The sequence below is a fragment of the Oncorhynchus mykiss genome, chromosome 14 (assembly GCF_057628025.1).
Source record: "Oncorhynchus mykiss isolate SJ-2025 chromosome 14, ASM5762802v1, whole genome shotgun sequence".
NCBI classification, from domain to species: domain Eukaryota; kingdom Metazoa; phylum Chordata; class Actinopteri; order Salmoniformes; family Salmonidae; genus Oncorhynchus; species Oncorhynchus mykiss.
The window spans coordinates 36,117,236-36,141,454 of record NC_143035.1 but is presented as its reverse complement, the minus strand read 5'-3'; the positions used below and the strand labels follow the sequence as shown (position 1 = coordinate 36,141,454).

At 45.3% G+C, this 24,219-nt stretch overlaps 1 protein-coding gene across 5 annotated transcripts; it reads left to right on the top strand.

Moving 5' to 3' along the window:
* Positions 1–4,619: 4,619 nt before the first annotated feature.
* Positions 4,620–24,219, top strand: gpr137 (G protein-coupled receptor 137). Of its 5 annotated transcripts, none has more exons than XM_036943444.2 (8): positions 4,620–4,830; positions 9,072–9,678; positions 9,920–9,975; positions 10,087–10,327; positions 19,338–19,487; positions 22,366–22,494; positions 22,621–22,736; positions 22,937–24,219. In XM_036943444.2, exons 2-8 carry the CDS (start codon positions 9,301–9,303, stop codon positions 23,034–23,036), a joined length of 1,170 nt encoding a protein of 389 aa, XP_036799339.2. In that variant the 5' UTR covers positions 4,620–4,830; positions 9,072–9,300; the 3' UTR covers positions 23,037–24,219. The 5 variants fall into 5 exon arrangements, 4 of the variants coding, with proteins under 4 accessions (XP_036799339.2, XP_036799341.2, XP_036799340.2 ...); XR_016486378.1 differs by having other exon boundaries at positions 4,743–4,830; positions 19,338–19,525; XM_036943446.2 differs by having other exon boundaries at positions 4,753–4,839.

The window sequence follows — 24,219 nt, the reverse complement described above, 5'->3', positions numbered from 1 at the left end:
ACACACTGACAAATGACTGACTGCCTTTTGACACGAAATTGGGGAGAAAAGAGGGTGATAGTACACCTTTTAATTTTATTTTTTATAAATCTGATGTCTGTCATCATTATCATGATCATGTTTGATGTGGCAAAGATAGTGCACTTACAATATGATGCAATTTATTAATTCTACTAAATAAACTACCATGTGTTGGGAGAAGTAGGCCTACCAGAATACAAAATGTCACTAATATTTAGCCAACAGGGGGGGAAAAAAATTGAAATTATATTTAACTGCCTCCTACAGTTTTCTGCTGTTTCCATGGTGAGCTGAGCCTCCAGCTGGCTACCCAGCAAACCCAAATTGGTGCAGTGAAAGTTCCCAGAACATTCATTAGGTTGCTGCAAATGTTCTCATAAAACAAAAACTGTCCAGTTGAGCAGATTATTCTACATTGCTTCTTTTAGGATGCAAAAAACATTCACCTGATGTTACAAGAACATTCCCAGAACACATTTGGTCAGTTCTTTAAAAGGTTCCCAGAATGTTTTGTTAGGTTGTGGGAAAGTGTGGACATGACAACTAGATATGTTCCCAAAACAAACAAAACTGTCCAGTTGTGCTGATTATTACAATTAGGTTGCAAAAAAAAAAACATTCTAATGTTGCAACATAAAAAAATCCTAAAACATTTCTTTAGATTGTGGGAACATTGTGGGGATATGACAAGCGATAGGTTCCCAATAACACTTAAACAGTCAAGTGGTCCTGACGTCAGGGTGCACAAACCATTCCTTAGATGTTACAGTGTTGACAGAACAGCCTTTCTGAATTTTTTAAATGTTCCCAGAACATTTCGACAGGTTGTCGGAACAGTGTGGGTATACATTACAAGAGATGTGTTCCCAAAATACAAAATATGCTTAGTTGTGATGACATTCCCTTAATGTTGTAAGAATGCCGTTTAAACGACGTTCATAGCATATTTGCAAAATATACCATTGAGGTTCACGCAATATACATTTTACCTTGTCTTGGAGGTACTCTGAGCATTTCAAGAACATTTATAAAATGTTATACTTAAGTTTAACCTAATATTACCACAACATTCTCAGTGCAAATGCGTATCTCCTTAAAGCATATTGGAATACATCCCAGATATGTTTCTCTCCAGATTTAATGGCAATTCACATTTGAGAACGGTATTGTAGATGAAAACATATATTGACAATCTGCACATGTGGGGTTTGAACCTGTATCGAGTTTGGTTCCTAAACCGGGTCCTTAATATTCTGCACCACCAGGGAAGCTCTCTTATTACTTATTTTTTCAGTATGGTTGCCATGGCAATATGGTCAATCAGCAAAAATCCACCCTTTCTTTTTAGCCTTTTTAGCCATAACCCAGGGAAATACTGGTAACTGTTATTCACCGTCATTTCACCCACCCTCTTGTTATGCTGCATACTTCTGGGCCCATGTTTACAAGGTGTCTAAGACTATGAGTGCTGATCTTGGATCATTGTAGCTCTCGAAAACCCTTCTTCGCCGTATGTCAGGTTTTCAGCGGTGACATTCGCCCACGATTGACTCCATTGTCAACTGCAATTCCGACGCTGTGTTTTAAAGTTTATAAATGTCAATAATCATTGAAGTAAATGCTGATATCCACCTTATCTTTTCAAAATAATCTTTCAAATAAAAAATATATTTTTATTGAACCTTTTTTTTAACTGTAGCAGTTTAGCACTGATCCACAAGCTATGTGTGTCTCCATTTGAACCACACTTCTTCCCCAGTTAGCTTATCGGTGTTCAGAGCACGCTAGATAGCAAATAAGCACAGGTAGTCTATGTCTTCCGTAACATGGAGATACTGTATGGCCGTGTGGAAACACTCCTGACCCCTCCTGTCTCAGCCTCCAGTATTTATGCTGCAGTAGTTTATGTGTCGGGGGGCTAGGGTCAGTTTGTTATATCTGGAGTACTTCTCCTGTCCTATTCGGTGTCCTGTGTGAATCTAAGTGTGCGTTCTCTAATTCTCTCCTTCTCTCTTTCTCTCTCTCGGAGGACCTGAGCCCTAGGACCATGCCCCAGGACTACCTGACATGATGACTCCTTGCTGTCCCCAGTCCACCTGGCTGTGCTGCTGCTCCAGTTTCAACTGTTCTGCCTTATTATTATTCGACCATGCTGATCATTTATGAACATTTGAACATCTTGGCCATGTTCTGTTATAATCTCCACCCGGCACAGCCAGAAGAGGACTGGCCATCCCACATATGCTCTCTCTAATTCTCTCTTTCTTTCTCTCTCTCGGAGGACCTGAGCCCTAGGACCATGCCCCAGGAATACCTGACATGATGACTCCTTGCTGTCCCCAGTCCACCTGACTGTGCTGCTGCTCCAGTTTCAACTATTCTGCCTTATTAGTATTCGACCATGCTGGTCATTTATGAACATTTGAACATCTTGACCATGTTTTGTTTTAATCTCCACCCGGCACAGCCAGAAGAGGACTGGCCACCCCACATAGCCTGGTTCCTCTCTAGGTTTCTTCCTAGGTTTTGGCCTTTCTAGGGAGTTTTTCCTAGCCACCGTGCTTCTTCACCTGCATTGCTTGCTGTTTGGGGTTTTAGGCTGGGTTTCTGTACAGCACTTTGAGATATCAGCTGATGTACGAAGGGCTATATAAAATAAATTTGATTGATTGACTAACCCTAACCCTGTAAATACTGTATGTGCAGTAATTTACCCTTTCGTTTTTATGAAAAAATGTCTCGCTAATATGGAAGATACTTTCCTTATGTTTCCAAAATCGTACCGCAAGTGATGCGTTTTAAGGTTCATAGTGATGCGTTTTAAGGTTCATAGTGATGCGTTTTAAGGTTCATAAAGAGTATCAGGGATCTTAACAACATTCCCCCGACCCGAAGATACTATCGTCAATAGGCGATAAAGCAGTTGGCATCTATGAATAGGTTAGGATGACTTTTGCTTTTCAGATAAAAAATAAAAATCAGCCATAGGGGACCATATCAAGCATCTCAAAGAAGGAAATATATCCGGTGCATTTTTTAATAGTTGAAAAGTCCATTTTTACACAATGTTTAATTTTTTTGTTTTTTTGTTTGTTTTACAGTTAGTCAAAATTAGGAATTTCTGATTGTATTTATATATCTGGATGATATAAAGACATCCTCTATTTTAATAGATTTTATCTGAGCCTCAATTTCATACATTTTCTTTTAGATATATGTTTTAAGAATAGGTGGGTTTCAATCTGGAATCTACAGACAGATCATAAACCCTCTGCGCCAGGGCTGTGGCCTCCTGGGTTATTAATCAATTTCTGAGTTATTCAAATGTTCCCATCCTCTTCATATGCTGTGTACTTATAACACTGTATTTTACGATTGTCTTTCTTGAAAGTCTTATGAAATTCTGATTTAGAAATTTAGAAATTGTCAAATTGTTTTCTTGTTAAGTTTGAAGGTTCTGAGTCTGTATTTAAGATACACATGATTACACAGAAAATACAAGTTATTTAAAGGAAGCTCTATCCAACTAAAATCACATTTCATAAGACTTTCAAAGCTTGATGAAGAAAGGAGTACAGAGATAAGAGAATGTAAAGGGATGAGAGGGAAAGTCAACGTACGCTGAGAGAGAGAGAGAGAGAGGGAGAGAGAGAGAGAGCGAGAGAGAGAGAGAGAGAGAGAATCATTACCACTTCATAGTGCATCCAGCCAATACTCTTGGTGAGTACGTATAGGCTGAGCGCGACAGAGACAGGCAACTCAAACACACCTTTTCATTTATTTAAAGCTGCATCTCGCTCCATCCTGTAACAATGTTCCACCCCTGTAAGAGAAAACTGCCTTCCCCTTGTTGAGTGAAACCTGAGGAAGGGATGTGGTATGATCATGGTGTACAATGGTTCGTATTTGTGTACTTAAAAAAATATATATATATACACTACCGATCAAAAGTTTTAGAACAATGTTTTTTCTTTATTTTTTACTATTTTCTACATTGTAGAATAATAGTGAAGACATCAAAACTATGAAATAGCACACATGGAATCATATACAGTTGTAAACAAAAAGTGTTAAACAAATCAACATATATTTTATATTTGAGATTCTTCAAATAGCAGCCCTTTGCCTTGATGACAGCTTTGCACACTCTTGGCATTCTCTCAACTAGCATCAAGAGGTAGTCACCTGCAATGCATTTCAATTAACAGGTGTGCCTTCATAAAAGTTCATTTGTGGAATTTATTTCCTTCTTAATGCATTTGAGCCAATCAGTTGTGTTGTGACAAGGTAGGGGGAGTATACTCCCTCATTCTGTTCTCTCTTCCTCCCCCTTCTTTCACCCCCTCCACCCTCTCCCTCTTCTCTCACTCTCTCCGTCCCTCTCTCACCCTCTCCATCCCTCTCTCCCCCTCCCTCAATCTCCCTCTTCTCTCTCTCTCCTTCCTTACTTCCCTCCCTTCACCTTTCAACTCTCTCCCTTTCCCTCCTCTCTCCCCGTCCCTCCTTCTCCCTCTCTGTGTGTGTGTGTGTGTGTGTGTGTGTGTGTGTGTGTGTGTGTGTGTGTGTGTGTGTGTGTGTGTGTGTGTGTGTGTGTGTGTGTAGGGTCATTACGCACCCCCTGGGGTCGACGTTGATCGAAAGAGTGATCACAGAGAGAATAGAACAAAGCTGACCCCTACAGGTTTGGTACTATAGTTGCTTTAAATGTAAACCCCGCCCCCACTGTACTACGTCATGTCTGACTACTAGGAAGTAAATCGACATTACATTTTGTAAACCTCCCTGTCCGGAGCGATATCTTCGAATAAGGTAACAAATGTTAGTATTTACTTATTTTGTAACTGGTCAAACTAACATTGCCACAGTGTATGTATTACTATTGAGCTAGAGAGTAAAAGAAAGATGTAACGTTAGCTGGCCCACATAACATGAGTTTTCACAAAGCCAGTTGATCTAATTAGCTGCTGACTGTAGCTGCCTGACTAACGTTATCGCGCTGTTATTTTAGCTACGCAGATAATCACACCGTCAGCATTGAAGATTAGGTTAGTTTAGCTAGTCTTCGGGTTATATTTTTCAGCTGCTAGTTTGTGAAGTTGTTTTGACATGCAGAGGGTTAAATTGAAAGGGATAAAGTCGCCTAGTTGGAGTGGGAAATCCCCAATGTAGAAAGTAAACAACACCGACTTGGCCAGTCTGATTAATCAGGCTGTAATACACAATTAGTTGGTATAAACAGCCTCAAACTAATGACTGCAACATCGTTGAAATGTTTTACTACAAGCCAGAATGTTGAATAAGAATACATTTGAACTTAATCTACCGGTTGACGGTGGTGTTGGTCCTATAGATGGTCGAAATTTGAGACAAGCCCTGCATTGTTAACCTGACTTCTTAGAGCGCCTTGTGTTTTTATTTATTGAACCTTCATTTAACTAGGCAAGTCAGTTAATAACAAAATCTTAATTACAATAACGGCATACCAAAATGTCTCCTGCGGGGACGGGGTCAAAATAGATAAATAAATACAATATAAATATAGGACAAAACACATATCACAACAAGAGACACCTTGGTTTGTTTACGTTTCTAGGTTTGTCTAGATCACGTAAGCCTACTGCTCTGTCTAGTGGTCACGCAGTTGTTGACAACTGTAGCAAACCCTAACTATGTTCCCTAACTGAAACCTCATTCTCCTTACCTGCTACGTTAATTCACTTAACCTCCACGTTAATTAACCTAACCTGCTACGAAAACAAACCATCTGTGCTGACAAATTATCTGTAAGGTCCCTCCGTCGAGCAGTGAATTTCAAACACAGATTGAACCACAAAGTATTACCACACCGGTACTGAAGTTGAAATTTCAATTACCTGGCACATGCACAAAACCATGTAAATGGCCTGCTTGACTTCATTAGACTGAGCCATAATAAGAACAACCTAGTTAGTATGCCCATTGCCTGCATGTACAGTGCCTTGCGAAAGTATTTGGCCCCCTTGAACTTTGCGACCTTTTGCCACATTTCAGGCTTCAAACATAAAGATATAAAACTGTATTTTTTTTGTGAAGAATCAACAACAAGTGGGACACAATCATGAAGTGGAACGACATTTATTGGATATTTCAAACTTTTTTAACAAATCAAAAACTGAAAAATTGGGCGTGCAAAATTATTCAGCCCCTTTACTTTCAGTGCAGCAAACTCTCTCCAGAAGTTCAGTGAGGATGTCTGAATGATCCAATGTTGACCTAAATGACTAATGATGATAAATACAATCCACCTGTGTGTAATCAAGTCTCCGTTATAAATGCACCTGCACTGTGATAGTCTCAGAGGTCCGTTAAAAGCGCGGAGAGCATCATGAAGAACAAGGAACACACCAGGCAGGTCCGAGATACTGTTGTGAAGAAGTTTAAAGCCGGATTTGGATACAAAAAGATTTCCCAAGCTTTAAACATCCCAAGGAGCACTGTGCAAGCGATAATATTGAAATGGAAGGAGTATCAGACCACTGCAAATCTACCAAGACCTGGCCGTCCCTCTAAACTTTCAGCTCATACAAGGAGAAGACTGATCAGAGATGCAGCCAAGAGGCCCATGATCACTCTGGATGAACTGCAGGGCCGAATACTTTCGCAAGGCACTGTACTTCCGTCATGTGCTCATGCCTTCAGTCATGAACAAACATGTGTGCATGCGATGCATGCATACTAACTGCAGTTTGCAGGTACAGCGGCTTCACAAAGCATTCATACCCCTTGACTTATTCCACATTTTGTTGTGTTACAGCCTGAATTCAAAATCGATTAAATCATATGTTTTTTTTCTTCTGTCGCCCATCTACACATAATGAATATGTTAAAACGTGTTTTTGGAAATGAAATACAGAAATATCTCATTTACATAAGTACTCGCACCCCTGAGTCAATGCATGTTAGAATCAACTTTGGCAGCGATTGCAGCTGTGAGTCTTTCTGGGTAAATCTGTAAGAGCTTTGCACATCTAGATTGTACAACATTTGCCCATTTATTATTTAAAAAATTCTTCAAGCTCGGTCAAATTGGTTGTTGATCATTGCTAGACAACCATTTAAGTCTTGCCATAGATTTTCAAGCCGATTTAAGTCAAAACTGTAACTCGACTACTCAGGAACATTCATTGACCGCTTGGTAAGAAACTCCAATGTAGATTTGTCCATGTGTTTTTCGGGTTATTGTCCTGCTGAAAGGTGAATTAACCTCCCAGTGTCTGGTGGAAAGCAGACTAAACCAGGTTTTCCTCTAGGATTTTTCCTGTGCTTAGCTCCATTCTGTTTATTTTTTATCCTGAAAAAGCTCTGCACTAACATGATAACATAACATGATACCCATAACATGATGCAGCCACCACAATGCTTGAAAAGCGTGGTACTCAGTAATGTGTTGTATTAGATTTGCCCCAAACACAACACTTTGTATTCAGGACAAAAAGTTCATTGCTTTGCCACATATTTTGCAGTATTACTTTAGTGCCTTGTTGCAAACAGGATGCATGTTTTGGAATATTTTTATTCTGTACAGGCTTCCTTCTTTTCACTCTGTCAATTAGGTTAGTATTGTGGTGCAACTACAATGTGGTTGATCCATCCTCAGTTTTCTCCTATGACAGCCATTAAACTCTGTAATAGAGCGGTTTCCTTTCTCTCTGGCAACTGAGTTAGGAAGGATGTCTGTGTCTTTGTAGTATCTGGGTGTATTGATACACCATCCAAAGTGTAATAAATTCACCATGCTCAAAAAAATAGTAAATGTCTGCTTTTTTATTTTTTTTACCCATCTACCAATGGGTGCCCTTCTTTGTGAGGCATTGGAAAACCTCCCTAGTCTTTGTGGTTCAATCTGTGTTTGAAATTCACTGCTCGACTGAGGGACCTTACAGAATTGTATGTGTGGGGTACAGAGATGAGATAGTCATTCAAAAATCATGTTAAACACATTTTTTTTTGCACAGAGAGTCCATACAACTTATTATGTGACTTGCTAAGCACATCTATACTCCTGAATTTATTTAGGCTTACCATAACAAATGGGTTGAATACGTATTACCTCAAGACATTTCAGCTGTAAATTTGTTTTTATTAAATTGGTAAACATTTCGAAAAATATAATTCCATTTTGACATTGTGTGGTATTGTGCATAGGCCAGTGACCCCCAAAAAATCTAAATGTAATACAAAATGTGGGAAAGGTCAAAGGGTACGAATACTTTGTGAAGGCGGTGTATATGAACTGTTTAGCTCATGTGCCAGGTGATAGAAACGCCAACGTCAGTACCTGGGCTCTAAAGGACGGCTGAACGATACTTTCCCGTGGATATTTTGTCTCACATTTCGAGCAGCTGAAAGACAAATCGCACAGAAAACAGGTAGAGAAAGTTAAAAATAAATGTTATTCAACATTTGGGCTTGGAAAGGCACATGTGCACGATTTTGCAGTTATTAGTTTCAGGCTGTGTATAAGTTACCAATTAATTGTGTGTTACAGCCTGATTTAATCAAACTAATTTGGACTGTTACTCAGCTAGCTATGTCTCAAACTCTCCAACCACGGGCTGGTGGCTCGTTAAGGCGCTTACAGATGGGCACCGAGGGTCTCATAGACTTCAATGGGCGTAGCGCAGTAGGCGGAAAACGCGAGAAGCACGGTCAGTGCTGTTCGCTCCAGTGAGCGGTGCTCATATATGAAATTAGCCGATGTCTTGAGCGGCGTTCATCTTGTAAACCAATCAAACCATGTTTTTAATGACAATATTCGAGCTGACAACAACCGGGACCGTTTGTCACTACACACGGTAGGCGGATTTCCTCGCGGTTCAATTGCCGTTTACCCGCGGCCCGTCTGTAAGCGCCTTAAGTTAAGTCAGCTGTACAACTTTTTCTTGTGACAACTTGTTCTGTACACTGAGTTCCATGTATTGCATAACGAGCTCCTTTTTTATAAAGATAGCCGTGCAGTCTACTGTAGGGTTTCTGTCTTTTTCACAACGTTTTTTTGTCTCTCTTTACAGTTGTCTCTACTAGCTCTACCACAGTGACAAAGTGTTGAGGCAGAGGACCATGTTATTCAAACCACTCTGAAGATAGTGTCACACTTTTTAAAAATGGACACACTGAAATCCTCCCGTGTTTATTTAGAACGCTAATAAATGTGATCATTATTGATCATTTTATATACAAGGGGAAATAACTATCTTATTGCCAGACAGTGAGTGACACAGTATATTCCCATTCACCTCAATGGAAGTTCCAGTCACACCAATTCTACCCTCTAACTCTACCCTGCCTACACCTTTCCCTCTGCACCCGGCCGTGGCCCCATCAGTCCAGCTTGGATTTACAATCCTCTACACTACTCTCTACGGAAGTCTCTTCTTGGTAGTCTACGTTCAGCTCTGGCTCCTCTTTCTCTACCGACACAAGCGCTGGAGCTACCAGAGTGGGTTTCTGTTCCTCTGTCTTCTCTGGGCGGCTCTTCGTACCACTCTGTTCTCTTTCTACTTCCATAATGCCCTGGAAGCCAATCACCTGGCCACAGTGTTTTATTGGCTCCTTTACTGCTTCCCTGTCTGTCTGCAGTTCTTCACCCTCAGTCTCATCAACCTCTACTTCACTCAGGTAAGACACACATATATTATATCTTAGATCACGTGACATGCTTGCTGGACAAGTGTTTCTGAGTTCTGATTTGTTATGAAAGCATTAGTCTTGACAGTCGTGACAGATTTTTAAATCGAGAAGCTGGCCGACGCACGCACGTTTTGGTTTTTAGGTTCTGAGACGATCTAAGTATTTGTTAAAGACTAGTATGTGTTCACTTCAACTATCGTCTGGTTTCTATTCTCCTTTGTGTGTACAGGTATTACTCAAAGTGAGAGAGAAGTACAACCCTGACACTGAGCCCGGCAATGGACTGTGAGTTCCACTTCCCTAAAAATGACTTGCTGTTGTGTGTCCTTTTTTTTTAGTGGTTTTGAAGTAGCTTTATTTAAAACATTTTGCATTGACACGTCTCGCTCTTCTCAGATGTTGGGCGCGGTGCTTCTACACCACCCTGAGTGGTGTGTTCTTGTGTGTCAACGTGGTGTGTGCTGCTCTCGGCTGGAACGGGGGCAGTGGAGGAGCAGGAACTAAAACATGGAGTCTGGTTCTGATACGAGTGCTGGTCAACGACCTGCTTTTCATCTTTGAGGCTGTCTGTCTAGCTGCACTACTGCTTCTGTTAACCCGACGCTCCCCATCCACCAGCCCTTACCTGCACAGTGAGGTGAGTCCTGACTGTAGATATTCACCTGCACAGTAAGGTGAGTCCTGACTGTAGATATCCACCTGCACAGTAAGGTGAGTCCTGACTGTAGCCCTTACCTGCACAGTAAGGTGAGTCCAGACTGTAGATATCCACCTGCACAGTAAGGTGAGTCCAGACTGTAGATATCCACCTGCACAGTAAGGTGAGTCCAGACTGTAGATATCCACCTGCACAGTAAGGTGAGTCCAGACTGTAGATATCCACCTGCACAGTAAGGTGAGTCCAGACTGTAGATATCCACCTGCACAGTAAGGTGAGTTCTGACTGTAGGTATCCACCAGCCCTTACCTGCACAGTAAGGTGAGTCCAGACTGTAGATATCCACCTGCACAGTAAGGTGAGTTCTGACTGTAGGTATCCACCAGCCCTTACCTGCACAGTAAGGTGAGTCCAGACTGTAGATATCCACCTGCACAGTAAGGTGAGTCCTGACTGTAGCCCTTACCTGCACAGTAAGGTGAGTCCTGACTGTAGCCCTTACCTGCACAGTAAGGTGTGTCCAGACTGTAGCCCTTACCTGCACAGTAAGGTGAGTCCTGACTGTAGCCCTTACCTGCACAGTAAGGTGAGTCCTGACTGTAGCCCTTACCTGCACAGTAAGGTGTGTCCAGACTGTAGCTCTTACCTGCACAGTAAGGTGTGTCCAGACTGTAGCCCTTACCTGCACAGTAAGGTGTGTCCAGACTGTAGCCCTTACCTGCACAGTAAGGTGTGTCCTGACTGTAGCCCTTACCTGCACAGTAAGGTGAGTCCTGACTGTAGCCCTTACCTGCACAGTAAGGTGAGTCTTGACTGTAGCCCTTACCTGCACAGTAAGGTGAGTCCTGACTGTAGCCCTTACCTGCACAGTAAGGTGAGTCCTGACTGTAGCCCTTACCTGCACAGTAAGGTGAGTCCTGACTGTAGCCCTTAACTGCACAGTAAGGTGAGTCCTGACTGTAGCCCTTAACTGCACAGTAAGGTGAGTCCTGACTGTAGCCCTTACCTGCACAGTAAGGTGTGTCCTGACTGTAGCCCTTACCTGCACAGTAAGGTGTGTCCTGACTGTAGCCCTTACCTGCACAGTAAGGTGAGTCCTGACTGTAGCCCTTACCTGCACAGTAAGGTGAGTCCTGACTGTAGCCCTTACCTGCACAGTAAGGTGAGTCCTGACTGTAGCCCTTACCTGCACAGTAAGGTGAGTCCTGACTGTAGCCCTTACCTGCACAGTAAGGTGAGTCCTGACTGTAGCCCTTACCTGCACAGTAAGGTGAGTCCTGACTGTAGCCCTTACCTGCACAGTAAGGTGAGTCCTGACTGTAGCCCTTACCTGCACAGTAAGGTGAGTCCTGACTGTAGCCCTTACCTGCACAGTAAGGTGAGTCCTGACTGTAGCCCTTACCTGCACAGTAAGGTGAGTCCTGACTGTAGCCCTTACCTGCACAGTAAGGTGAGTCCTGACTGTAGCCCTCACCTGCACAGTAAGGTGAGTCCAGACTGTAGATATCCACCAGCCCTTACCTGCACAGTAAGGTGAGTCCTGACTGTAGCCCTTACCTGCACAGTAAGGTGAGTCCTGACTGTAGCCCTTACCTGCACAGTAAGGTGTGTCCTGACTGTAGCCCTTACCTGCACAGTAAGGTGAGTCCTGACTGTAGCCCTTACCTGCACATTAAGGTGAGTCCTGACTGTAGATATCCACCTGCACAGTAAGGTGAGTCCTGACTGTAGCCCTTACCTGCACAGTAAGGTGAGTCCTGACTGTAGCCCTTACCTGCACAGTAAGGTGAGTCCTGACTGTAGCCCTTACCTGCACAGTAAGGTGAGTCCTGACTGTAGCCCTTACCTGCACAGTAAGGTGTGTCCTGACTGTAGCCCTTACCTGCACAGTAAGGTGAGTCCTGACTGTAGATATCCACCTGCACAGTAAGGTGAGTCCAGACTGTAGATATCCACCTGCACAGTAAGGTGAGTCTTGACTGTAGCCCTTACCTGCACAGTAAGGTGAGTCCTGACTGTAGCCCTTACCTGCACAGTAAGGTGAGTCCTGACTGTAGCCCTTACCTGCACAGTAAGGTGAGTCCTGACTGTAGCCCTTACCTGCACAGTAAGGTGAGTCCTGACTGTAGCCCTTACCTGCACAGTAAGGTGAGTCCTGACTGTAGCCCTTACCTGCACAGTAAGGTGAGTCCTGACTGTAGCCCTTACCTGCACAGTAAGGTGAGTCCTGACTGTAGCCCTTACCTGCACAGTAAGGTGAGTCCTGACTGTAGCCCTTACCTGCACAGTAAGGTGAGTCCTGACTGTAGATATCCACCTGCACAGTAAGGTGAGTTCTGACTGTAGCCCTTACCTGCACAGTAAGGTGAGTCCTGACTGTAGCCCTTACCTGCACAGTAAGGTGAGTCCTGACTGTAGCCCTTACCTGCACAGTAAGGTGAGTCCTGACTGTAGCCCTTACCTGCACAGTAAGGTGAGTCCTGACTGTAGCCCTTACCTGCACAGTAAGGTGAGTCCTGACTGTAGCCCTTACCTGCACAGTAAGGTGAGTCCTGACTGTAGCCCTTACCTGCACAGTAAGGTGAGTCCTGACTGTAGCCCTTACCTGCACAGTAAGGTGAGTCCTGACTGTAGCCCTTAACTGCACAGTAAGGTGAGTCCTGACTGTAGCCCTTACCTGCACAGTAAGGTGAGTCCTGACTGTAGCCCTTACCTTCACAGTAAGGTGAGTCCTGACTGTAGATATCCACCTGCACAGTAAGGTGAGTTCTGACTGTAGCCCTTACCTGCACAGTAAGGTGAGTCCTGACTGTAGCCCTTACCTGCACAGTAAGGTGAGTCCTGACTGTAGCCCTTACCTGCACAGTAAGGTGAGTCCTGACTGTAGCCCTTACCTGCACAGTAAGGTGAGTCCTGACTGTAGCCCTTACCTGCACAGTAAGGTGAGTCCTGACTGTAGCCCTTACCTGCACAGTAAGGTGAGTCCTGACTGTAGCCCTTACCTGCACAGTAAGGTGAGTCCTGACTGTAGCCCTTACCTGCACAGTAAGGTGAGTCCTGACTGTAGCCCTTACCTGCACAGTAAGGTGAGTCCTGACTGTAGCCCTTACCTGCACAGTAAGGTGTGTCCTGACTGTAGCCCTTACCTGCACAGTAAGGTGTGTCCTGACTGTAGCCCTTACCTGCACAGTAAGGTGAGTCCAGACTGTAGATATCCACCTGCACAGTAAGGTGAGTCTTGACTGTAGCCCTTACCTGCACAGTAAGGTGAGTCCTGACTGTAGCCCTTACCTGCACAGTAAGGTGAGTCCTGACTGTAGCCCTTACCTGCACAGTAAGGTGAGTCCTGACTGTAGCCCTTACCTGCACAGTAAGGTGAGTCCTGACTGTAGCCCTTACCTGCACAGTAAGGTGAGTCCTGACTGTAGCCCTTACCTGCACAGTAAGGTGAGTCCTGACTGTAGCCCTTACCTGCACAGTAAGGTGAGTCCTGACTGTAGCCCTTACCTGCACAGTAAGGTGAGTCCTGACTGTAGCCCTTAACTGCACAGTAAGGTGAGTCCTGACTGTAGCCCTTACCTGCACAGTAAGGTGAGTCCTGACTGTAGCCCTTACCTTCACAGTAAGGTGAGTCCTGACTGTAGATATCCACCTGCACAGTAAGGTGAGTTCTGACTGTAGCCCTTACCTGCACAGTAAGGTGAGTCCTGACTGTAGCCCTTACCTGCACAGTAAGGTGAGTCCTGACTGTAGCCCTTACCTGCACAGTAAGGTGAGTCCTGACTGTAGCCCTTACCTGCACAGTAAGGTGAGTCCTGACTGTAGCCCTTACCTGCACAGTAAGGTGAGTCCTGACTGTAGCCCTTACCTGCACAGTAAGGTGAGTCCTGACTGTAGCCCTTACCTGCACAGTAAGGTGAGTCCTGACTGTAGCCCTTACCTGCACAGTAAGGTGAGTCCTGACTGTAGCCCTTACCTGCACAGTAAGGTGAGTCCTGACTGTAGCCCTTACCTGCACAGTAAGGTGTGTCCTGACTGTAGCCCTTACCTGCACAGTAAGGTGTGTCCTGACTGTAGCCCTTACCTGCACAGTAAGGTGAGTCCAGACTGTAGATATCCACCTGCACAGTAAGGTGAGTCTTGACTGTAGCCCTTACCTGCACAGTAAGGTGAGTCCTGACTGTAGCCCTTACCTGCACAGTAAGGTGAGTCCTGACTGTAGCCCTTACCTGCACAGTAAGGTGAGTCCTGACTGTAGCCCTTACCTGCACAGTAAGGTGAGTCCTGACTGTAGCCCTTACCTGCACAGTAAGGTGAGTCCTGACTGTAGCCCTTACCTGCACAGTAAGGTGAGTCCTGACTGTAGCCCTTACCTGCACAGTAAGGTGAGTCCTGACTGTAGCCCTTACCTGCACAGTAAGGTGAGTCCTGACTGTAGATATCCACCTGCACAGTAAGGTGAGTTCTGACTGTAGCCCTTACCTGCACAGTAAGGTGAGTCCTGACTGTAGCCCTTACCTGCACAGTAAGGTGAGTCCTGACTGTAGCCCTTACCTGCACAGTAAGGTGAGTCCTGACTGTAGCCCTTACCTGCACAGTAAGGTGAGTCCTGACTGTAGCCCTTACCTGCACAGTAAGGTGAGTCCTGACTGTAGCCCTTACCTGCACAGTAAGGTGAGTCCTGACTGTAGCCCTTACCTGCACAGTAAGGTGAGTCCTGACTGTAGCCCTTACCTGCACAGTAAGGTGAGTCCTGACTGTAGCCCTTACCTGCACAGTAAGGTGAGTCCTGACTGTAGCCCTTACCTGCACAGTAAGGTGAGTCCTGACTGTAGCCCTTACCTGCACAGTAAGGTGAGTCCTGACTGTAGATATCCACTTGCACAGGAAGGTGAGTCCTGACTGTAGCCCTTACCTGCACAGTAAGGTGAGTCCTGACTGTAGCCCTTACCTGCACAGTAAGGTGAGTCCTGACTTTAGATATCCACCTGCACAGTAAGGTGAGTTCTGACTGTAGCCCTTACCTGCACAGTAAGGTGAGTCCTGACTGTAGCCCTTACCTGCACAGTAAGGTGAGTCCTGACTGTAGCCCTTACCTGCACAGTAAGGTGAGTCCTGACTGTAGCCCTTACCTGCACAGTAAGGTGAGTCCTGACTGTAGCCCTTACCTGCACAGTAAGGTGAGTCCTGACTGTAGCCCTTACCTGCACAGTAAGGTGAGTCCTGACTGTAGCCCTTACCTGCACAGTAAGGTGAGTCCTGACTGTAGCCCTTACCTGCACAGTAAGGTGAGTCCTGACTGTAGCCCTTACCTGCACAGTAAGGTGAGTCCTGACTGTAGCCCTTACCTGCACAGTAAGGTGAGTCCTGACTGTAGCCCTTACCTGCACAGTAAGGTGAGTCCTGACTGTAGCCCTTACCTGCACAGTAAGGTGAGTCCTGACTGTAGCCCTTACCTGCACAGTAAGGTGAGTCCTGACTGTAGCCCTTACCTGCACAGTAAGGTGTGTCCTGACTGTAGCCCTTACCTGCACAGTAAGGTGTGTCCTGACTGTAGCCCTTACCTGCACAGTAAGGTGAGTCCAGACTGTAGATATCCACCTGCACAGTAAGGTGAGTCTTGACTGTAGCCCTTACCTGCACAGTAAGGTGAGTCCTGACTGTAGCCCTTACCTGCACAGTAAGGTGAGTCCTGACTGTAGCCCTTACCTGCACAGTAAGGTGAGTCCTGACTGTAGCCCTTACCTGCACAGTAAGGTGAGTCCTGACTGTAGCCCTTACCTGCACAGTAAGGTGAGTCCTGACTGTAGCCCTTACCTGCACAGTAAGGTGAGTCCTGACTGTAGCCCTTACCTGCACAGTAAGGTGAGTCCTGACTGTAGCCCTTACCTGCACAGTAAGGTGAGTCCTGACTGTAGCCCTTACCTGCACAGTAAGGTGAGTCCTGACTGTAGCCCTTACCTGCACAGTAAGGTGAGTCCTGACTGTAGCCCTTAACTGCACAGTAAGGTGAGTCCTGACTGTAGCCCTTACCTGCACAGTAAGGTGAGTCCTGACTGTAGCCCTTACCTGCACAGTAAGGTGAGTCCTGACTGTAGCCCTTACCTGCACAGTAAGGTGAGTCCTGACTGTAGCCCTTACCTGCACAGTAAGGTGAGTCCTGACTGTAGCCCTTACCTGCACAGTAAGGTGAGTCCTGACTGTAGCCCTTACCTGCACAGTAAGGTGAGTCCTGACTGTAGCCCTTACCTGCACAGTAAGGTGAGTCCTGACTGTAGCCCTTACCTGCACAGTAAGGTGAGTCCTGACTGTAGCCCTTACCTGCACAGTAAGGTGAGTCCTGACTGTAGCCCTTACCTGCACAGTAAGGTGAGTCCTGACTGTAGATATCCACTTGCACAGGAAGGTGAGTCCTGACTGTAGCCCTTACCTGCACAGTAAGGTGAGTCCTGACTGTAGCCCTTACCTGCACAGTAAGGTGAGTCCTGACTGTAGATATCCACCTGCACAGTAAGGTGAGTCCTGACTGTAGCCCTTACCTGCACAGTAAGGTGAGTCCTGACTGTAGCCCTTACCTGCACAGTAAGGTGAGTCCTGACTGTAGATATCCACCTGCACAGTAAGGTGAGTTCTGACTGTAGCCCTTACCTGCACAGTAAGGTGAGTCCTGACTGTAGCCCTTACCTGCACAGTAAGGTGAGTCCTGACTGTAGCCCTTACCTGCACAGTAAGGTGAGTCCTGACTGTAGCCCTTACCTGCACAGTAAGGTGAGTCCTGACTGTAGCCCTTACCTGCACAGTAAGGTGAGTCCTGACTGTAGATATCCACTTGCACAGTAAGGTGAGTCCTGACTGTAGCCCTTACCTGCACAGTAAGGTGAGTCCTGACTGTAGATATCCACTTGCACAGGAAGGTGAGTCCTGACTGTAGCCCTTACCTGCACAGTAAGGTGAGTTCTGACTGTAGCCCTTACCTGCACAGTAAGGTGAGTCCTGACTGTAGCCCTTACCTGCACAGTAAGGTGAGTCCTGACTGTAGCCCTTACCTGCACAGTAAGGTGAGTCCTGACTGTAGCCCTTACCTGCACAGTAAGGTGAGTCCTGACTGTAGCCCTTAACTGCACAGTAAGGTGAGTCCTGACTGTAGCCCTTACCTGCACAGTAAGGTGAGTCCTGACTGTAGCCCTTACCTGCACAGTAAGGTGAGTCCTGACTGTAGCCCTTACCTGCACAGTAAGGTGAGTCCTGACTGTAGCCCTTACCTGCACAGTAAGGTGAGTCCTGACTGTAGCCCTTACCTGCACAGTAAGGTGAGTCCTGACTGTAGCCCTTAACTGCACAGTAAGGTGAGTCCTGACTGTAGCCCTTACCTGCACAGTAAGGTGAGTCCTGACTGTAGCCCTTACCTGCACAGTAAGGTGAGTCCTGACTGTAGCCCTTACCTGCACAGTAAGGTGAGTCCTGACTGTAGCCCTTACCTGCACAGTAAGGTGAGTCCTGACTGTAGCCCTTACCTGCACAGTAAGGTGAGTCCTGACTGTAGCCCTTACCTGCACAGTAAGGTGAGTCCTGACTGTAGCCCTTACCTGCACAGTAAGGTGAGTCCTGACTGTAGCCCTTACCTGCACAGTAAGGTGAGTCCTGACTGTAGCCCTTACCTGCACAGTAAGGTGAGTCCTGACTGTAGATATCCACTTGCACAGGAAGGTGAGTACAGACTGTAGCCCTTACCTGCACAGTAAGGTGAGTCCTGACTGTAGATATCCACTTGCACAGGAAGGTGAGTACAGACTGTAGCCCTTACCTGCACAGTAAGGTGAGTCCTGACTGTAGCCCTTACCTGCACAGTAAGGTGAGTCCTGACTGTAGCCCTTACCTGCACAGTAAGGTGAGTCCTGACTGTAGCCCTTACCTGCACAGTAAGGTGAGTCCTGACTGTAGCCCTTACCTGCACAGTAAGGTGAGTCCTGACTGTAGCCCTTACCTGCACAGTAAGGTGAGTCCTGACTGTAGCCCTTACCTGCACAGTAAGGTGAGTCCTGACTGTAGCCCTTACCTGCACAGTAAGGTGAGTCCTGACTGTAGCCCTTACCTGCACAGTAAGGTGAGTCCTGACTGTAGCCCTTACCTGCACAGTAAGGTGAGTCCTGACTGTAGATATCCACTTGCACAGGAAGGTGAGTACAGACTGTAGCCCTTACCTGCACAGTAAGGTGAGTCCTGACTGTAGATATCCACTTGCACAGGAAGGTGAGTACAGACTGTAGCCCTTACCTGCACAGTAAGGTGAGTCCAGACTGTAGATATCCACCTGCACAGTAAGGTGAGTTCTGACTGTAGGTATCCACCTGCACAGTAAGGTGAGTTCTTCTGACTGTAGATATCCACCTGCACAGTAAGGTGAGTTCTTCTGACTGTAGATATCCACCTGCACAGTAAGGTGAGTTCTTCTGACTGTAGATATCCACCTGCACAGTAAGGTGAGTCCAGACTGTAGATATCCACCTGCACAGTAAGGTGAGTCCAGACTGTAGTTAATCAGCTATTCCTTAAAAGCAAATTCAACGGAACAATTTTGTATTCTCTAGTCAGGGATGTGATTCTTCCTTAAAATAATGAATGCTTTTATGACATTCATTCTCCACTAACTGTAACTGACCTAGCTATTCCTAGCCGTATCCCCAAGCTAATTGGGAGGAAGTGTCTGGTGAATGAGAAATGGGACAACCTTATAGTAGAATATCTAGTTATAGTGATGGAGAAAGTTCTTATTGCTAAAAACATACCTGATAATATGGACCATGCATGGTCTAATATGTTAAAATAATTTTACCAAAATGTTATTGGGTTTATTTCTGGAGGTGGAAATGTTATATTTTAGATGGTGTCAGCGTAATTTTATTTTGAATTCATTCTGAAGTTGAATTGAATGAGTAGTTCCAATTGAATCAGTACTACGTGCAGATTGGTATGTGTCTTCTTCCCCCAGGGAACAACGGTGTGCCAGACTGCAGTACTAGGAGCAGGTGTAATATTGCTCTTTGCTAGTCGAGCATGTTACAACCTGGCAGTTCTCATACTGTCCCAGAATCACAGAGTGGAGTCCTTTGACTTTGACTGGTACAATATCTCTGACCAGGTAAAATATCTCTGACCAGGTAAAATATCTCTGACCAGGTAAAGCACTTTATTCATATACGCTGAACAAAAATGTCAAGGCAACATGCAACCATTTCAAAGATTTTACTGAGTTACAGTTCACATATACAGTGGGGAGAACAAGTATTTGATACACTGCCGATTTTGCAGGTTTTCCTACTTACAAAGCATGTAGAGGTCTGTAATTTTTTATCATAGGTATACTTCAACTGAGAGACACGGAATCTAAAACAAAAATCCAGAAAATCACATTGTATGATTTTAAATAATTAATTAGCATTTTATTGCATGACATAAGTATTTGATACATCAGAAAAGCAGAACTTTAATATTTGGTACAGAAACTTTTGTATGATCTCCGTAATTGTAAATGTTTCCTGTAGTTCTTGACCAGGTTTGCACACACTGCAGCAGGGATCCATACAGACCTTCTCCAGATCCTTCAGGTTTTGGGGCTGTCGCTGGGCAATACGGACTTTCAGCTCCCTCCAAAGATTTTCTATTGGGTTCAGGTCTGGAGACTGGCTAGGCCACTCCAGGACCTTGAGCTGCTTCTTATGGAGCCACTACTTAGTTGCCCTGGCTGTGTGTTTTGGGTCGTTGTCATGCTGGAAGACCCAGCCACGACCCAGCTTCAATGTTCTTACTGGGGGAAGGTGGTTGTTGACCAAGATCTCGTGATACATGGCCCCATCCATCCTCCCCTCAATACGGTGCAGTTGTCCTGTCCCCTTTGCAGAAAAGCATCCCCAAAGAATGATGTTTCCACCTCCATGCTTCACGGTTGGGACGGTGTTCTTGGGGTTGTACTCATCCTTATTCTTCCTCCAAACACAGCGAGTGGAGTTTAGACCAAAAAGCTCTATTTTGGTCTCATCAGACCACATGACCTTCTCCCATTCCTCCTCTGGATCATCCAGATGGTCATTGGCAAACTTCAGACGGGCCTGGACATAAACTGGCTTGAGCAGGGGGCCCTTGCGTGCGCTGCAGATTTTTATCCATGACTGCGTAGTGTGTTACTAATGGTTTTCTTTGAGACTGTGGTCCCAGCTCTCTTCAGGTCATTGACCAGGTCCTGCCATGTGATTTTGGGCTGATCCCTCACCTTCCTCATGATCATTGATGCCCCACGAGGTGAGATCTTGCATGGAGCCCCAGACCGAGGGTGATTGACCGTCATCTTGAACTTCTTCCATTTTCTAATAATTGCGCCAACAGTTGTTACCTTCTCACCAAGCTGCTTGCCTATTGTTCTGTAGCCCATCCCAGCCTTGTGCAGGTCTACAATTTTATCCCTGATGTCCTTACACAGCTCTCTGGTCTTGGCCATTATGTAGAGGTTGGAGTCTGTTTTATTGTGTGGACAGGTGTATTTTATACAGGTAACGAGTTCAAATCGGTGCAGTTAATACAGGTAATGAGTGGAGAACAGGAGGGCTTCTTAAAGAAAAACTAACAGTTCTGTGAGAGCCGGAATTCTTACTGGTTGGTAGGTGATCAGATACTTATGTCATGCAATAAAATGCTAAATTAATTACTTAAAAATCATACAATGTGATTTTCTGGATTTTTGTTTTAGATTCCATCTCTCACAGCTGAAGTGTACATATGATAAACATTACAGACCTCTACATGCTTTGTAAGTAGGAAAACCTGCAAAATCGGCAGTGTATCAAATACTTGTTATCCCCACTGTATACAGGAAGAATAGCCCTGTATGTCTGTGTCTGTGTATGTATGTGTGTATATATATATTTGTATGTGTGTGTATATATATGTGTGTGTGTGTGGAAATCAGTCAATTGATATGAATACATTAGGCCCTAATCTATGGATTTCCTATAACTGGGCAGGGGTGCAGCCATTGGTGGGCCTGGGAGGGCAAAGGCCCACCCACTGGGGAGCCTAGCAACAGCTCTGGTGGACATTCCTACAGTCAGCATGCCAATTGCACGCTCCTTCAAAACTTGAGACATCTGTGGCGTTGTTGTGACACATCTGCACATTTTAGAGTTTCCTTTTATTGTCCCCACACCTGTGTAATGAACAGCTTGTTCATTCGGCTTATTGAAATGCTCACTGACAGGGACGGAAACGCGTTTGTGCACAACATTTGAGAGAAATAATATGTTTGTGCGTCTGGAAAATGATTTCAGCTCATGAAACATGGGACCAACACTTTACATGTAGAGTTTTATATTTTTGTTCAGTATAGTTAACATACAAAATGGTTGAATTGATTCAGCGACATTGGCAAGATGTCACTGGGAAATCTGTCTAAGGGGATCTATTTGAGAAAGTCACAATCTCTAATGTTGATACATTATCAGTAGGGATGTCGTCCGTAGCGATGTCGCTGCGTCGTCGTCCGTAGCGTCGTCGTCCGTAGCGATGTCGCTGCTGCGTCGTCGTCCGTAGCGATGTCGCTGCTGCGTCGTCGTCCGTAGCGGTGTCGCTGCGTCGTCGTCGTCCGTAGCGGTGTCGCTGCGTCGTCGTCCGTAGCGATGTCGCTGCTGCGTCGTCGTCCGTCCGTAGCGGTGTCGCTGCTGCGTCGTCGTCCGTAGCGGTGTCGCTGCTGCGTCGTCGTCCGTAGCGGTGTCGCTGCTGCGTCGTCGTCCGTAGCGGTGTCGCTGCTGCGTCGTCGTCCGTAGCGGTGTCGCTGCTGCGTCGTCGTCCGTAGCGGTGTCGCTGCTGCGTCGTCGTCCGTAGCGGTGTCGCTGCTGCGTCGTCGTCGTCTGTAGTTATTGGGGATGCAAGCTGATTTTTTTTTTTAGATCAGTGACTCTGTGGAGTCCGTCTGCAATGTAGTCTCAACCTCAAACACGCACAATAACACAGTGCTTGTCTTTCCTCAGGCTGACCTGCGTAGTGAACTGGGAGACCGGGGTTACTTGGCGTTCGGTGTAATTCTCTTCATATGGGAGCTGCTTCCCACCAGCCTCCTCATCCTCATCTTCAGAGTCCGCCAACCGCCTCAAGAAGATGTTAGTTTCTGTTCTCTTTCTCTCCTGACCAGCCCTCTAGGGTCGCTCTCCCTATGTTTCACTTCACCTACGTTTGGTTTCCATTTGTGTAGTCCCATTCTGACGTGTTTCTTCCTTCTGTCGCAGGGCTGTAGTATGCCCAACAGCAACAGAGTACCGCGCCCGTACTTCTTTGATGACCCAGCAGGGGAAGACGCTGACTCGGGTGTTCCTTGGGTCAACAGCTCACATCCACACCAAAGGTAATAAACTGTTGAACATTACCCGGGTTGGGGAAAAACCATGTGAAAATTGGAATTTCAGTCTACTTTCTGAATTCAAAATTGTATTTATTGGCCCTAACCTTGGACTTTTACCTAATTTTGTAATAATCAATTCACCTGTATGGTTATTTACAACAACAAATGATTTACTCTTCACACTGTTGTCTCCTTTTCACCAGCTGGTATGGATCCATCAAGGAGACGACACCTCTCGTCTTCGCCAGTAACCCTCTGGACCAGAACCAACACCACTCCTTTTACTCTACACCACAGAACTAACTGACCATCTGTCCCAAATGGCACCCTAATTCCCTTTTTATAGTGCACTACTTTTAACCAGGGACCATAGGGCTCTAGTCAAATGTAGTGCACTATGTAGGTTAGAGGATGCCATTTGGGACGCGCCTTGATCCTGTCTGTCTGCAGTGAAATGCTGAAGCGCTCTATCTCAGGTTGCTAAAAAGGCGCTGCGCGGTCGATCCAACATCTACTTTGGTCATGCAGCATTTACAGGGAGTCGGCGTGTCCGTACTTCGCCGAGCTGTTGTCAAGGAAGTGAGTTTGTGTTTTTATACAGAACCTCCCGCCCTCGCCTACTGTCACCCAATCATGTCAATGCGGAGCTATGTGGAACCCTCCGCATTGTTACAACATTTGGGGAGGCGCACGGCGATTGTGGTCCGGCGCTCAGTTTGGCCTCTGGAGGCTCTGCAATTGTCACACCCTCCCATACGGAGCCTCAAACCACATTTTCAAATCCAGCATAAATTGGCTTTGATCGCTTCCAGCTGCAGACAGCAATACCTCCACTCCAATTGACTGGTGTTTTTGCACACAAAAAAAACAACCTCATCACTAAATAGAGTAACTATGCACCTTTTATTTTATTGATCAACTGATGTGTTTTTTTTGTGGGTTTTTTATTCCTATGATTGGTCGCAATGTGTTTTTGTCCTCTGACCTGTGTATTCATTAGATTTGATTGCAGTCTCATGTCAATGCCATGTCAACGGAGGTAGCAAGAGGACAAACACTGACACTCAGGCTATATTCATTCCATTATAGAAAGTTTATTTTTCAACTTTTCTGTCGGGACTAAATGTCATTTATTTTGTAAAGGTATTGTTTCCTACTTGCCGTCTAGCTTAAAGGCACTGTAAAATCGGCATGACCACTTTCATAAGTAATGCAGACAACAGATTAGTTGTCATTTTATGTGATGGTACATTGAAGTAAACTAACTTATTTAATCAGATATCACCTGTCGTTTTTAGCAGTTATGGACCAAATACCTCTTCCTTCTCACCAGCATCCATTTTATAAGGGAATTTTCTAGGTGCTTCATAGCTAAACAGAATATACTCAGATTGTGTGATGACACTGAACAAAAAAAAGCACATGTAAAGAGTTCTCGTGTTTTTGAGCTGAAATAAAAGATCCCAGAAATGTTCATGAATGAAAA

Bases quoted from the DNA above. Each gene is read 5' to 3' on its own strand.
- gpr137 (XM_036943444.2), top strand. From the start codon at position 9,301: ATGGAAGTTCCAGTCACACCAATTCTACCCTCTAACTCTACCCTGCCT. The intron at 9,976-10,086 runs GTGAGTTCCACT...CGCTCTTCTCAG, and splicing joins ACTGAGCCCGGCAATGGACT to ATGTTGGGCGCGGTGCTTCT. The intron at 22,495-22,620 runs GTTAGTTTCTGT...CTTCTGTCGCAG, and splicing joins GCCAACCGCCTCAAGAAGAT to GGCTGTAGTATGCCCAACAG.